The sequence below is a fragment of the Camelus ferus genome, chromosome 22 (assembly GCF_009834535.1).
Source record: "Camelus ferus isolate YT-003-E chromosome 22, BCGSAC_Cfer_1.0, whole genome shotgun sequence".
In the NCBI taxonomy this organism is placed as follows: Eukaryota; Metazoa; Chordata; class Mammalia; order Artiodactyla; family Camelidae; genus Camelus; species Camelus ferus.
This window is the reverse complement of record NC_045717.1, coordinates 25,272,823-25,286,267: the sequence shown is the minus strand read 5'-3', so window position 1 is coordinate 25,286,267 and position 13,445 is coordinate 25,272,823. Positions and strand designations below refer to the sequence as shown.

The 13,445-nt window shown below is 55.5% G+C and overlaps 1 protein-coding gene across 7 annotated transcripts in view; it reads left to right on the top strand.

Moving 5' to 3' along the window:
- Positions 1-1,840: 1,840 nt before the first annotated feature.
- Positions 1,841-13,445, top strand: part of CELF5 (CUGBP Elav-like family member 5) — a 49,012-nt gene continuing 37,407 nt past the window's right edge. For all 7 annotated transcript variants that reach the window (XR_004314367.1, XM_032465993.1, XM_032465995.1 and 4 more), the window contains exon 1: positions 1,841-2,544. Coding sequence is in view for 6 of the 7 variants with exons in the window: in XM_032465993.1 (XP_032321884.1) it covers positions 2,031-2,544 (514 nt within the window). In the remaining variant the exon portion in view is untranslated. The remainder of the gene's footprint in view (positions 2,545-13,445) is intronic.

The following is a 13,445-nucleotide window of genomic DNA, read 5'->3' as shown; positions in this document are numbered from 1 at the left end:
AGCCGAGAACCAGGGGCTGAACAGGGCCAAGGGGTGGAATGCTCTAAGACCCCTCACCCGAGCTCCGTTCCTCAGCCAGTCTTGACATCCTGCTTCTGTCTGGGGGTGGGCAGGTAGCTGCCGGTAATAGTCATGACAGCCATTTGTTTATCACTAAAGACATCCCGGGGGCTGTGCTGACCGCACCCATGAGCTCACTGAATCCATGCCAAGGGCTTCGCCCTATTCACTCTTTAGTTTCACTTGGCAAATGAGGAAACCGAGGCTTGGCTGTCTAAAGTGTGGGGAAGACCGTGTGGGCTTATGGGAAGTGTGTGTACTCTGGATTCTGGCCACCTGGGTCCAAATCCCAGCACTCTCCCTGTGTGACCTTGCCCGAATGACTTGACCTCTTTGGGCCTCAGTTTCCCCCATTGTGAAGTGGATACAGGAACAGTACTTCCCTCTCACACTTGCTGCGAGGAATGGGCAGGGACCAGTGTGAGCTTGCCTAGGGAGCAAGGTTTAAGGGGCCACCAAAAACGCCATCATCAAGGTAAAGAATACTTTAATGCAGTAATTTTCAAAAACTAAAATTAATGCCAAAAAAAAAAAATCCACGGTGCACAAAATGTCAGCGTTTTAAATAGAACCAGAATGACTGAATTTTCCTTTGGTTCAGCATGGCACCATTACTGATCCCATCTTTGTTTTAAAATAAAAACAAAGAAAATAAATTAAAAATTAAAATAAAGGTCCCTAGGCTGCACCCAGTGGCTCAGTGTGATGCGCTCTTTGCTACAGCCACTGGTCTCCCTGTTCTTCCAACATGTCAGGTGGTTTCCTGCCTCAGGGGCTTTGCACATGCTGCTCCAGTCTCATCTTAGCTCAAAGGCCATCCTCTCTAAGCCTTCCCTGAATTTACCTCTTAAAGCCATCCCTCCACTTCTGTTTCCTTCATGGCTTTTATCACAATCTAAAATGTGTAGTTGATTTGTTTGTAGCCACCACAGGCATTTGTTATGTGGATTGAATGAGTTCATGAATGCCAAGCACTTAGCACAGAGCCTGGCATCTTGACAGAGCTATGTGGTTTATCCATAAACAGGTAAATATATAGCAAATTAGAATCAAATTAAATTAAAATGAGTATAACTTGCTATGAAGGGAAAAGGAAGCTTGGGCAAGGAGGTAATAGTGGCTGAACGATTGTAGATCAGGACTGTCCAGAGAGAGTAATGAGAGATGGAAGGTGTGAACCATGCACCATTTGGTGGAAGGGCAGTCCAGGCACAGCCCGAGCAAAGGCCCTGAGGCAAGACCGTGCCTCATGTACTGGAGAAACAATGAGGAGGTGTGTGTGGCTGGAGAAGAGTGAGGAGTGGGAGAGAAGGAGGAGGTGGCAGCAGGAAGGGGACAGGGGCAGGTTGTGCAGAACCTTGTAGGCTGTAAGGAGGACTCAGGCTTTAATTTGGGGACATCTTTGGAGAGCTCTAAGCAGGGGTGACATAAGTCCACAGAGCACTTGGCCCAAATGTGTTCATATCCTTCGAAATATTTTGAGCAGTATGTGCACATGGCAAGTGAGACAAAAGATGTTACTTCTGGTTGCTGTTGATGTAACACAATGATTGCTATTTCTGTTCAATAAGTTACAAGCTTAAAAGTGCTGAGCGCAGTGCCTAGCACACAGTATTCTCGAAGTGTTCTTTCTTGTTGCTGTTAATATTATTATTGTTATTACTATTCATGAGTTATATACCTAAATATGCCCAGGACAGCGCTGTAAATGCCAAGTAAGCACCCTGTAGAACTGCGCACTACTTCTAGTGTTTTTCTTGTTATCGGTGGGAGGAGCCTGTGCCACCTGGAAGCCAGGTCTGTCCTGTCTGAAGCTTGGCCATCACCCACCCAGAAGACCGGGGCTGCGGGCTCTCTGGCCTCTGTTTACCGGCCCAGGCTGGGCGCCAGGATGCCGGGTGTGGGATTCAGGATTTCCAGGTGCGATACAGGGTGCGAGCTGCGGGATACGCGACGCCCGCAGAGGCGGGATGCGGGATGCTGGATGCCCGCGGGGGGCGCCGCCGCGGCGAGGCGCGCTCCGGCCGCCAGGGGCCGCTGCGGAGCCGCCCTTTTGTGGTCCTGATGCTGGAGCGAGCGGGCGCGCGGAGGAGGGAGGAGGGCGCGGGGACGGGGCGGGAGGGAGGCGGGAGGCGGCGTCCGTCGCTCCAGCTGCGAGTCCTCCCGCCGCCCGCCGCCTCCGCCGCCGGCTCGGTCCCGCGCCCGCCGCCCGCCTTGAGCCCGCCATGGCCCGCCTGACGGAGAGCGAGGCGCGCCGGCAGCAGCAGCAGCTCCTGCAGCCGCGGCCCTCGCCCGTGGGCAGCAGCGGGCCCGAGCCCCCTGGGGGGCAGCCCGACGGCATGAAGGACCTGGACGCCATCAAGCTCTTCGTGGGCCAGATCCCGCGCAACCTGGACGAGAAGGACCTCAAGCCGCTCTTCGAGCAGTTCGGCCGCATCTATGAGCTCACAGTGCTCAAAGACCCCTACACCGGCATGCACAAAGGTGGGCGCCCGGCCCCCTCCCTCCCCTCCCTTCTCCCTCGGCCTCCCCACCCCACCTTCCATCATCTTCTCCCCCGAACCCTCCTCTCCTCACCTCCTCCCTCTGCTTGCCTCTGCCACAGCATCATTTCTTCCCCCCCACCCGTTCCACCCACCCCTCCTCCCCCCTCTGGGGGTGCAGCTGACAGATCCAAGCTGGCCCCCTCCCCTCCTCCGCCCCCTCTCCCTCCCTCCCCACCTTCCGGCATTCTCTCTCTCTCTCTCTCCCTCTCCCTCTCTTTCCTTTTCTCTCCTCATCCATTTCCCTGTACCTCCCATCCTCCCCCCCAGCATCCTTCTCTCTCTGTCTCTCTCTCTCTCCCCTTCTCCCTCCCATTCCCTCTAGACCCCCACCCTTTCCTCCCTCCCTCACCCACTGTTTCCTGCCCCTTTGCTGGGGGAGCTGCCTGAACACCGCCTCCCCTCCCTGCCCCCCCCCCATTCATTCGGCCTCCCCAGGCCCCGTCGGGGAAGTTTTCACCTCTGGACTCCATTGCTTTGGTCATTTTCACAAAGCCAGGCCGGCGGGGCAGGTCCAGCCTGCCGCGGGGGACACGGTGCCCAGGATCCCGGGCTAATCGGTAACTACAAAGAAAGCGGGGTGGGGGATTGGGGGTGCAAGGCGCTAAGCCAGTCTTGGGGGGAGCACCGGCCTTGGGTGGTTAAAAGGCTACCGTTTGCCCTCCTTCCTGCCCATCCGCTCTGTTTAGATCAGCACTCCCTCCGTTTCTCTGTGCCCCCACCGCCGCCTCCACCTTTGGCTCAAGTTAAAACTGGCCAAGCCTGTTAGCAGTGTGTTGAGGGCTGAGGCCAAAGACGATGAGCCTGGACCGTCCATCTGGCAGAGTCCAGATCCTGGGGTGGATGGGGAGGCGTGGGCGACCTGTGAGCCTAGCGGGGGAGGCAGGTGGGGTGGGGAGGCCTGCCCGCCTCCCTGCCACCTGATTCTCTGGTGGATGCTGGGAGGGGGTGCCAGGGACTGTGGCCTCAGCCCTGGGCTCTGGTCACAGCCCAGTATCTGAATTGGGGTGGCCCTGACAGTTCTCTCGCAGGTGTTGGGGACTGGGGGTGGGGACAGTGAAGGCTTTGTGTCAACACCCTTGGTGAGACCCTGGAGGGACCGTGGGGGTGGATCAGGGCCCGTGACCTATTTCAGACCCCTTTCGCCCCCACACCATGTCCTCCCTCAGCGCGGCAGCTATGGCGAGCATGAATAAGTGTTTGCTGAATGAATGAATGAATGAATGAATGAATGGATGAATGAAGGGTCGAGACAGGCCATAGGGAGAGTCTGGTGGGATGGAGACCAGGACTGCCACTTCAGCTAGACCCTCCAGCTGGTACCCTGGAGGAGGAAAGCAACCCCTCCCATCCTCCATCTCTTTTCAAATCCAACCATCACCAAAAAAAAAAAAGAGGGGAGGGCCTGGAAAATCTAACTCCTCCCTGTGGCCTAGGAGGGCAGAAGGCTCCCACTTACCCACAAGTCAAGCTCGGGGGGTCCCCGGCTGTATGGAGGGTTCTTTCCAAAGCCCCCCACCACCAGTATGTCTGAAGGGCCCATTTCTAGAAAGATTCTGATGGGGGTGGGGGTGCCCACGTGGCCCCCTAAACATTGAATTGAAAGGCTGTGGGGGAGCTCTGGGTCAGGGAGCTAGATGGGGTGCAGGGAGATGGAGATTCCAGTGGTCCTCCCCTCTTCTCATCTTTAAATCCCCCCCTGGAGATCCCTCCACCCCCACTCTGAGGAGAGGTGAGGGAGGGCCTGTGGCTGAACATTCACCTTGATGGGAGCCTCAGTTTACCCAGTGTCAACAGAACAGGGCCTCATTAATGTGGGGTTATTGTCTTCCGGCTGCAGAAGGTTGGGATTGGGGGTGCTTCGGGGTGCTTCCCACCTGTGGTTTTTTCCTTGGAGGGTGAAAATTAGGAAGTTAGGTGTCCATGACATCTGGCCCTCACCCTCCACTTTGCAGGAGCCCTGGGCAGGTCTGAGCCCTAAATGCAGGGCCTGGGGGGATAACGGGGGGGGGGGGCCTCCCCTTGTATCTGCCCCCTATTACCCTCAGAAGAAGAATGACTTCCCCTTCTAACCCCACCTGTGCTGGGCCCAGCAGGACCTTACCTGTGGGAGGGAGCTGGTGCGCGGAGCCAGAGGTGGGGACTGTCACGAGGGCTAGCAGCTGGGATCAAGGCTGTGTGTGGGGCTCAGCTGTGTGACCTCTGGCCAGTGGCTGCCCCTATCTGGGCCTCAGCCAAAGGGAAATGGAACGATGAATGGGAAGTTGTGGTGTCAGGGTGGGGGGAAGGTCCAGGCACCTCCTGCCATCTCTTACCTGGTTTAGCTTCTAGGGAGCCTCCAGGCTGCAGGATGCCTGCTGGTGGTGCTGGCTGAGAGCAGCGGGGTGGGCGTGCGGACCCCGGCTTGTGGGGAGAAAGCCCCTGACAGCCGTGCGGGCCCCAGAGTCCAGGCACCAGCAGAGCTGAAAGGGGCAGAGTGGGGAGGAGTGATAATGTCCATCATGGCCGTGCTCACTGCCTCGCCCGTGATTGTCACACTTGGGGGCCTGTTTGATTCCCCACTGAAGTGATCGCCATGGTGGTGGGCTTGTGAGCATGGATTTTGGGCAAATCTTGGGTCCCGAGGTCCGACCAGAGCCGACCTACAGTCACACCTTCGTCTCCCTCCCAGGCCAGAGGAAGCAGAAGAATATCTGGGTGATGAAAGGGTGACAGTTTCCACCCCCAGCCCCCAGGCCGAGGGTGAGGACCCCCAGCGGTGGTGTTAGGCAGGGGAGGGGCCTGTGACATCCGCCAGCCGTGGCCACAAATAGAGTGGGGGCCTGTGTAGTGGGGCCCATGCTGGGACCAAGAAAAAGACGGGGTCCAGCCAGGCCCCTGGGCTCTGGAGATGGGGTAGAGGTGCGGGGAGAGGAGAGGCAGTGAATGTTCCTCAGAAAGAGGGCAGGCCCATGGTCACTGGCTTTTCTTGTTCTTAAGAGAAAGAGATGGAGACAGAGAGACCGGTGGAGAGACACAGAGCAAGAGTAGGGAAGGGAAAGAGATTACACAGAGACAGAGGGAGGGAGAGACCCAGGAGGGAGAGACAGAGGGTGCCTCCCCCACCCCCACACACCGGGAGAGGCAGAGAGGGTGGGAGTCAGGGAGAGGGGTGGAGAAGGGGAAGCAGGGAGGCCACGAGACGCCTCCCCGCACCCAGCTTGCAACCAGAGAAAGGCCTCCGTCAGCTCTCCAGAGCGGCCGGGGCTCAGGCCGGGAACTGGGGGACTCCCAGTGGCCGGTGTGCAGTCATCACCCCTTCCAGTCGTCGGCTGGGGGCCAGCTCCCCCCGAGGGGCCGACGCGGCCCGAGCCGGCCCTCCGAGGATCGGGCTGAGTGTTAACGCCCACCCCGCCCGGGGCAGGTGCCCGCCGCCGGGCTCGTCCGCTGCGCGGTCCCCGTGTATGGTGATCGCATATGCATTTGCATGTTAATGACAATATTTGTCTTAAAGCGGGGGTTGTGAGGGGGGGCCGGTGCAGGTGGGGGGGGGCGGGGGCACGGTTTCCATGGGAGCACCAGCTGCTCGGCTGGCGGCAGGGGGGAGGCTGGAGCACGCCGAGCTCTGAGGCGTGAGATTCCGAGTGTGACGTGCCAGCCCCAGGGAGACAGCGGGCCGGGAGGCCGGCAGGCGCTGCCTGGCGGGGGACCGAGGGAGGGGATGGTGGTGGCGGCTGGGGCGAGCCACCGGGCCTGGCCTTGGGGCTTTGAGCCAGGCACGCCCCTCTCTGTGCCTCAATTTCCCCAGCTGCCTGTTCATCATTGGCTTAACAGGCTTTTATGAGGCCCTGGGGGCCTTACAGGCAACTTGATATCGTTTCTGCCTTTCATCAGGTAGAGGACATTAATTGAGCACCTACTGTGTGCCAGCATTTGTGCAGGGCTGAGAGTCCAGGCAAATAGGAACCCCTATGGGGCATGACGGAGTCACAAAGATGTGACTCCATCTACTCATATAAGCAATATTTATTGAGTGCCTACTCTGTCGCAGGCCCCGTCCTAGACCTGGGATACAATGTGGGGCAAAACAGGTAAAAATCCTCTCCCAGACTCCACCCAGCCCCACATCCCAGATGGCCTGGGACACAGTGAGGGACCAGCAGGTTACAAGGCGCCAATGTCGGGGCCTCATTGGTAGAAACACGTCCGCAGGGACAACTCAAGAGGAGGCCCCAGTCTCTGCAGGTGTGGAGACTAGGAGAGCTTCCTGGAGGAGGTGGTCAGTGTGTGAGAGCAGTTCAGATGAGTCTAGTTTCTCTGCATCTTCCCAGCTGTGGAAACTTGAGCAGCTGTCTTCAAGTCTTCGTGGCTCAGTATTGCCCTCTATAGAGTCGATGGACCACTGGGACCTCCCATTTCAGCTAGGGTTGGAGGAGGTGAGAACTGAAATGGTAGTTAAAGCTCTTGCCACAGAGCTGAGCACAGAGACCATGTTTGTTATGTGACTCAGCCGAGACCTAAGGGTGAGAAGGATCTGTTGATGCGAAAGGCGTTCCTGGCAGAGGATGTGCAAAGCCCCAGAGTGACGGTGACTCTGGGGAAGTTCAGGTGGGGGGAGGGGGAAGATGGAGTTTTTGCCCTGGTGGAGCCCCAGGGTCCCCTTCTGATGTAGGGCATATCTGCCAGGGGTCTTCCGAGAAGTTCTGGGATGGAGGGGGCAGGGAGTGGGCCCAGGAGCTGTCTCTGAAGTAGGCTCGTGGCTCAACCTTTCACCCAATATTGGCACATGAGACCCTGGCCATTAGGAGCGCTCAGTAGGACCACACTCAGTCATTTAGCCAACATTTCCTGGAAGTCTTTTGGAGCCTTGCCTTGTATCAGGCAAGAGAAGATCTGAGACCCCCCTCATGGAGAGACAGAGCTACACATGGGCACCTACGGCTGCAGTGATCAGGGTTGTGTCAAAGGGAAGCAAGGCACAGTGAGAGAACTGCATAGGGAGCTGAAGGCTCTGCCTGTGGAATCTGGCTGCATGGAGGAGGGACATTGGAACTGGGATTTTGAAGGATGAATAGGAGCTTGCCAGGTGGAGAAAGCGTTTCATTTATTTATTCACAGAAGCACTTACTGTGCTCTGGGCCCTATTTTGGGTGTGAAACACAGCAGAGGGGCAGCTAGGTGAATGTGTCTGTCCCCGCGGATATGAGCAGAAGAAACTAGATGTAAAGGGGCACAGCTGGAGCACAGGAGCAGCTAGGTAAGTCACGGGAGGTGAGGCCAGAGAGCCTGCATGGACGGGGTGATGAAGTGCCTCTTATGCTGGACTGAGCCTGGACTCCTTCCTGAGGGCACTGGGCAGCCATGGGAGAATTTAGAGCAGGGGAGGATCTCAGTTAGACCTGTGTGGAAAGAGAGCTTCATGTCCTTTTGACGGTCATTGCCACCATCAGCCTCTTTCCAGCCTCTCAGCCTCATTCAGGATATGCACTCTTCCTCCACACCTGGATGGGTAAAACAGAAGCTTCCCCTTGGGGTGAGGCCCAAAGTGTGGGATGAGAGGGGTGCAAAGGAGCAGACATGTGCTCAGGCTGCAGTGGTTCTTAGAGAACCCAGTTCCCCTCTCCCACATGGATCAGATGAGGAATTGGGACTCGGAGATGGGCAACATCCAGTCCCAAGTAACACAGCAGTATAGCTAGGCATCACACCCCCCAGCCTGAGACTTGACCCACTTTGGAAGAGAAATAAAGGAGGCAGAGAAAGAGAGGTGATTGTGGGGACATACTTAGGGTGAAAGCCATCCAGGGATGCTGGCGGTCCTTGGACTGAAGGTGACCAGGGCCAGAGGGAGGGGCTGCTGGGTTTGGAAGACACTGACCTGGCAATAGTCCTGTTGGTCTTGGGTCATGGTGATCATCACTGGCATGCCAGCTCTGTGAGGGCAGGGACTGTGTCCTGTTCACCATTCTGAAGTGGAACATGTGGATGAACAAGGGTATAAGGGAATGAGAGGATGGGAGGATGAGGAAGTGTTTGGATGTGGGAGAGCAGGCTGGATAACAGATGAATAGATAATTGGATAAGTGAGCAGATGAGTACAGGCATGAACGGATGGATGGGTGACAATGACTTGATGGATGTATGAGTGGATTTCTGGATGGAAGAGTGGGTAGGTGGATGAAAAGTCTGAATGGTTGATGGATGGATGGGTGGGTGGGTGGGTAAATGGATGGATGAATAGAAGGATGGATGGAGGAATGGATGGGTGGATGGATGGGTGAGTGAATGGGTGGATGGATGGATGGATGGAAGGATGGAGTGAAGGATGGATAGACTGATGGATGGAAAGATGGATGGATGGACGAATGGATGGAAGAATGGAATGTTGGAGTCCCCCTGTCTCTCCCCTCTCTCTCACACCACCACTCCCCTGTCCCTCCATCCTGTTGGCTCTGCTGTCCAAACTTCTCCAGATCCACTCCTTTCTCCCCTTCCTCGCCTACCCCATCATCGCCCACCTGGAACAGCTCAGTCTCCTCCAGCCTCATCTCCCAGCTTGCAGCCTCGCCCACTATAGTCTGTGCTCCTGACAGCAAGTTGAAGGCATCTGTGAGCACCTGAACCAGGCCCTCCTCTGTCCACACCCTCCAGGTGAGAAGAGCCCAAGTGCCCCCTGTGGCCCACAGAACTCTTTCCAACCTTGCCTGTCCCCTCCCTGCCCTCAACTCCTCCCTCTCTCCCCTTTGTTCACTTTGCTCCAGACACAGGGGTTTTCTGGCTGTTCCTCTAACACACTAGGCTCAGTCCTGCCCCAGGGCCTTTGCATGGGCTATGCCTTCTGCATAGACCACACTTCCCCCAGATGATCACATGCTTCCTCCCTCATCCTCTGCAGATTTCACCTTCTCAGTGAACTCATCGCTGTAGACATGGTTTATAATCTCAGCCACTCTCCAGAACTCCAAATCCCTCTTCCCTACTTCCCTTTTATTTTTCTGAAAACTTCTGACGTACCATAGATTTTTCTTTTTATTGTATTTGTTTTCCTCTCCTCCTAGTAGACTAGAAGCCCTATTAAGATAGGATATTTTTGCCTTCTGTGTTCACTTCTATTTCTCAAATGCCTAGAACAGTGCCAGAAACACAGCAGGTGGATAAGTGCGTGCATGGGTAGATGGGTGAATAGATAGCTTCATATGTGGATAGATGAATGGGTAAATGAGTTAATAATGGGTGGATGGGTGGGTAAACTAATGGGTGATGAATGAATGGATAATGGATGGATGGATAGGTGGATGGGCAGGAGGATGGAAAGGTAAATGGATAGATGGGAGGATGGTTGGATGGATGGATGGATGGATGGTTAGCTAAACGAATGGATGATAATTAATGAGTGGATAGGTGGATGGACAGGTGGATAGGTGGATGAATGAATGATTAATGGATGAATGGATGGATGGGTGAATAAATTAATGGGTGATAAATGAATGGATAAATGATGGATGGATAGGTGGATGGACAGGTGGGTGGGTAGATAAATGAATGGATAATGGATGGATGAATGGGTGGATGAGTGGATGGACAGGTGGATAGGTGGATAGATGGGCGGGTGCACAGCTAGGGGAATCACTGGTGCAGCAATGGTGACTAAATCCATGGGAAGAGTCAGATGGCCGCAGGCAGGAGCTCAGGAGTCCAGATGAGCCCTGAGTATCCCCAGTGTGCAAGGCTGGGGCAGAGAGGAGGCAGCTACAGAGGAGAGGCTGAGGAGCATCAGCGGGGAGGTAGGAGGTCACCCCAGAGATGGTGTGCCTGATGGAGGGGCCAGGAGCTTGAGCCCTGGGTCCTTGGCCTTGCCCTCATGGACGGGAACCAATGAGTTTATAAGTGGAGGGAGGGACAGTGAATAGAGGAGAGGGGCCTCTCAGCCCCATTGTTCTTAGAGAAGTGGCGGACAGCTTCAGGACGTGAGGATGGAGGAGGAGGTACAGAGGGTGGCCGGGGGCAGGGGGTGGTGGAGGGGTGGCCTCACAGCAGAAGGAGGTGTCTCCTGTAATCCTTAGTGGGTGGTATTATGATTTTATGGATGAGAAAGTGGAGGCTCAGAGAGGTTAAGTGGCTGGCCCAGGATCACAGAGCAGATAGCCATCAGTCAGGGTTAGATCCTGTCTTTAGCTACTAGATTACAGATCTGAAGTTAAAGACTGAGAACCTGGGTGCCAGTGTGTGGGGGTGGGATCAGAGGGATTTGGGATGAGAGGTTCCCACAATCGGTCGTGGTCGGGGTCCTGGCTGGGGCAGGGAGAAGATACAGGTGATCAGAGAGAAATGAACGAGGCTGTCTTCCCTGCATCTGTCTCCCCAGCACAGCTGGTGCATGATAGGCGGTGAGAAATACTGACTGACCCCATGCCGGGCATGTGCGGGAAGAGAGAGATAAAAATGAATCAAATATGGTCTCTGCCCTCAAGGAGGTGGTCTTGATATTAGCAGGTTGGTTTGAGAACAAAATCATTCATTCAGTCAAATAGTGATTATTGAGCATCTACTGTGTGCCTGGTACTATTTAGTCTCTGGGGACCCAAAACTGAACAAAACGCAAAATTTCCCCATCCTCTTGGAAGTGACATTTCAGTGGGGGAGACAGAAAAAAAAAAACCCCGAATATGTGACATTTGAGATGGTGATAAGGGCACTGGAAAAAATAGAGCAGGGTGTAGGGTGGCTGAGGGCTGTCGGTTTGAACAGGATGCTCAAAGGTTTCATGGAGAAGGTAACATCTGAGCCAAGACTGAAGGCAGGGAGAGAGTGGACTATGGAGAGATCTGGGGGAAGTATATTCCAGAAGAGCTTGTGCAAAGGCCCTGGGGCAGAATCATTGCTTTGTGTGTAGGAGGAACAGTGAGGAGGTCCATGTGGCTGGAGCAGAGTGAGCAAGGGTCAGAGAGGGAGGAGGTGAGGGCAGGGAGGGGACAGAAACAGGTTGTGCAGGACCTTGTAGGCCTCAGGGAGGGGCTTTTACCCCCAGGGAGGTGGGAGCCCTGGAGGGCTGTGGGCAGAGAAGGGGCAGGGCCTGACTCAGGTGCTCACAGGCGTCCTCTGGTGGCCGCTGCGGGGAAGATGGACTATGGGAGCAAGAGTTGGAGCCAGGCGACCAGGATGGAGGGGAACAGGATGGAGGCCTTGAACAGTGGCCAAATTCTCACTGAGCACATCTTGTGTGCTGGGCTCAGTGCTGGGCACTGGGGACTCATCGGTGGCCAGAACACTCTGTTACCATCCTCAGGAGGCGCACAGTCCCGTGGGGTTGAGTAACAGCTGCTTGGGCAGTTACCGTGCAGAGTGCGCAGAGCGGTGGTGGAGGACGCACAGGCACGTGAGAAGCCCTGACCCAGCAGTGGCTGGGGATGGGGAGGCTTACCAGAGCTGCAGGAGGGACTCGGCTGGGACTTGAATGTTGAGGAGAAATGAGCCAGGCAAACATAAGGGTGAGAGTGACCAAAGAAATGCCAAGTTCGAAGGCAGTCAGTGCGAGGCCAGGCAGGGGGTGTGGCCAGAGTCAGGGGAAGCCAGGGACACAGCCAGCGTCCATCGGGGTCAGTTCCCCAGACCTACCAAGATCCCTGGGAAGGGACAAAAATCCCAGACTTACGCGTAAAAATAAAGGCTATGCACAGTTAAAAGGAAAACACACAATTTTTTTTTTTTTAGTTTATTAGATCAGTGTAACCATTTCCAGTGACTTAAGTCATTCCCAACACTCCGGAATTTTCTAGAACGCAGAAGCCCTTTACCCTCCCCCATTCGGGGTCAGCACCAGGGGTTGTTTCCAACTTGCTGTGTGACTTTAGGAAAGCTGCTCAGCGTCTCTGAGCCTGGGTTCACTCATCTGTAACATGGGGATAACATTAACTGGCAGGCAGTGTGAGAACCCGGGACGGCACGGGGAGCGGCTGCACTGGGACTTGGGTCCCGGCACACAGCTGGCGCTTTCTTCCTGGGCCGTTTTTGGGTTTTCAGTCAGTCCTGGGGGTTCCTTCCTCGAGTGTTCTCCAAACCCTCAGAGCCAGCAGGGCTCACACCGGATTCCACATCTTCCTTCCAAACTGCTCCTCCTCCTGGGTTCCCATCAGCACTAGTTTCCTGGGTGGCTGTTACAAGTGACCACAGACTGGATGGCTTAAAACAACTGAGATCTATTCTTGCTCAGTCTTGGAGGCTTGAAGTCCAAGATCAAGGTGTCACAGGTCTTTGCTCCCTCTGGAGGCTCCAGGGCAGGATGCTTTCTGCCCCCTCCAGCTCCTGTGGGTTCCAGGCGTCCCTTGGCTTGTGGCTGCATCCCTCCCGAGTCTGCATCCATCTTCTTGGGTCTCTTTCTGCATGTCCTCTCCTCTCCTGCCTCAAATAAGGACACTTGGCGTTGGATTTGGGGCCCGCCTTGTTGGTTATCCAGGATAATCTTGTGTTGAGACCCTTAATTACATCTGCAAAGACCCCTTTTCCAAATAAGTTTCCATTCTCAGGTTCCTGGAGTGGAGATATCTTTTCTGGGGGACCACAATTCAGTGCCCAGAGATACTCCTCATCCTCTGGGCTTCCCCTAGCCCTGCATCCCGACCTCTGTCCCAGGCTGATGACACACAGGGGCCTATCAGCATCTTCCTTTTCCCAGGCTGAGAGCCTTAGCATCACCCATCAATCAAGGCATTGTCCCCAGAGCCCAAGCTAAGCAGAGACCTGTTGCCAAGGAGGGACCACAGCCACATTTGCCCCCTCTCTCAGAGAGGAACATCTCCAGCAAGAGAGGACCATCCTTGTTGGCTGAGCCCTGTGTGAGGAGACATGCAGATATGGGCTTAAGTC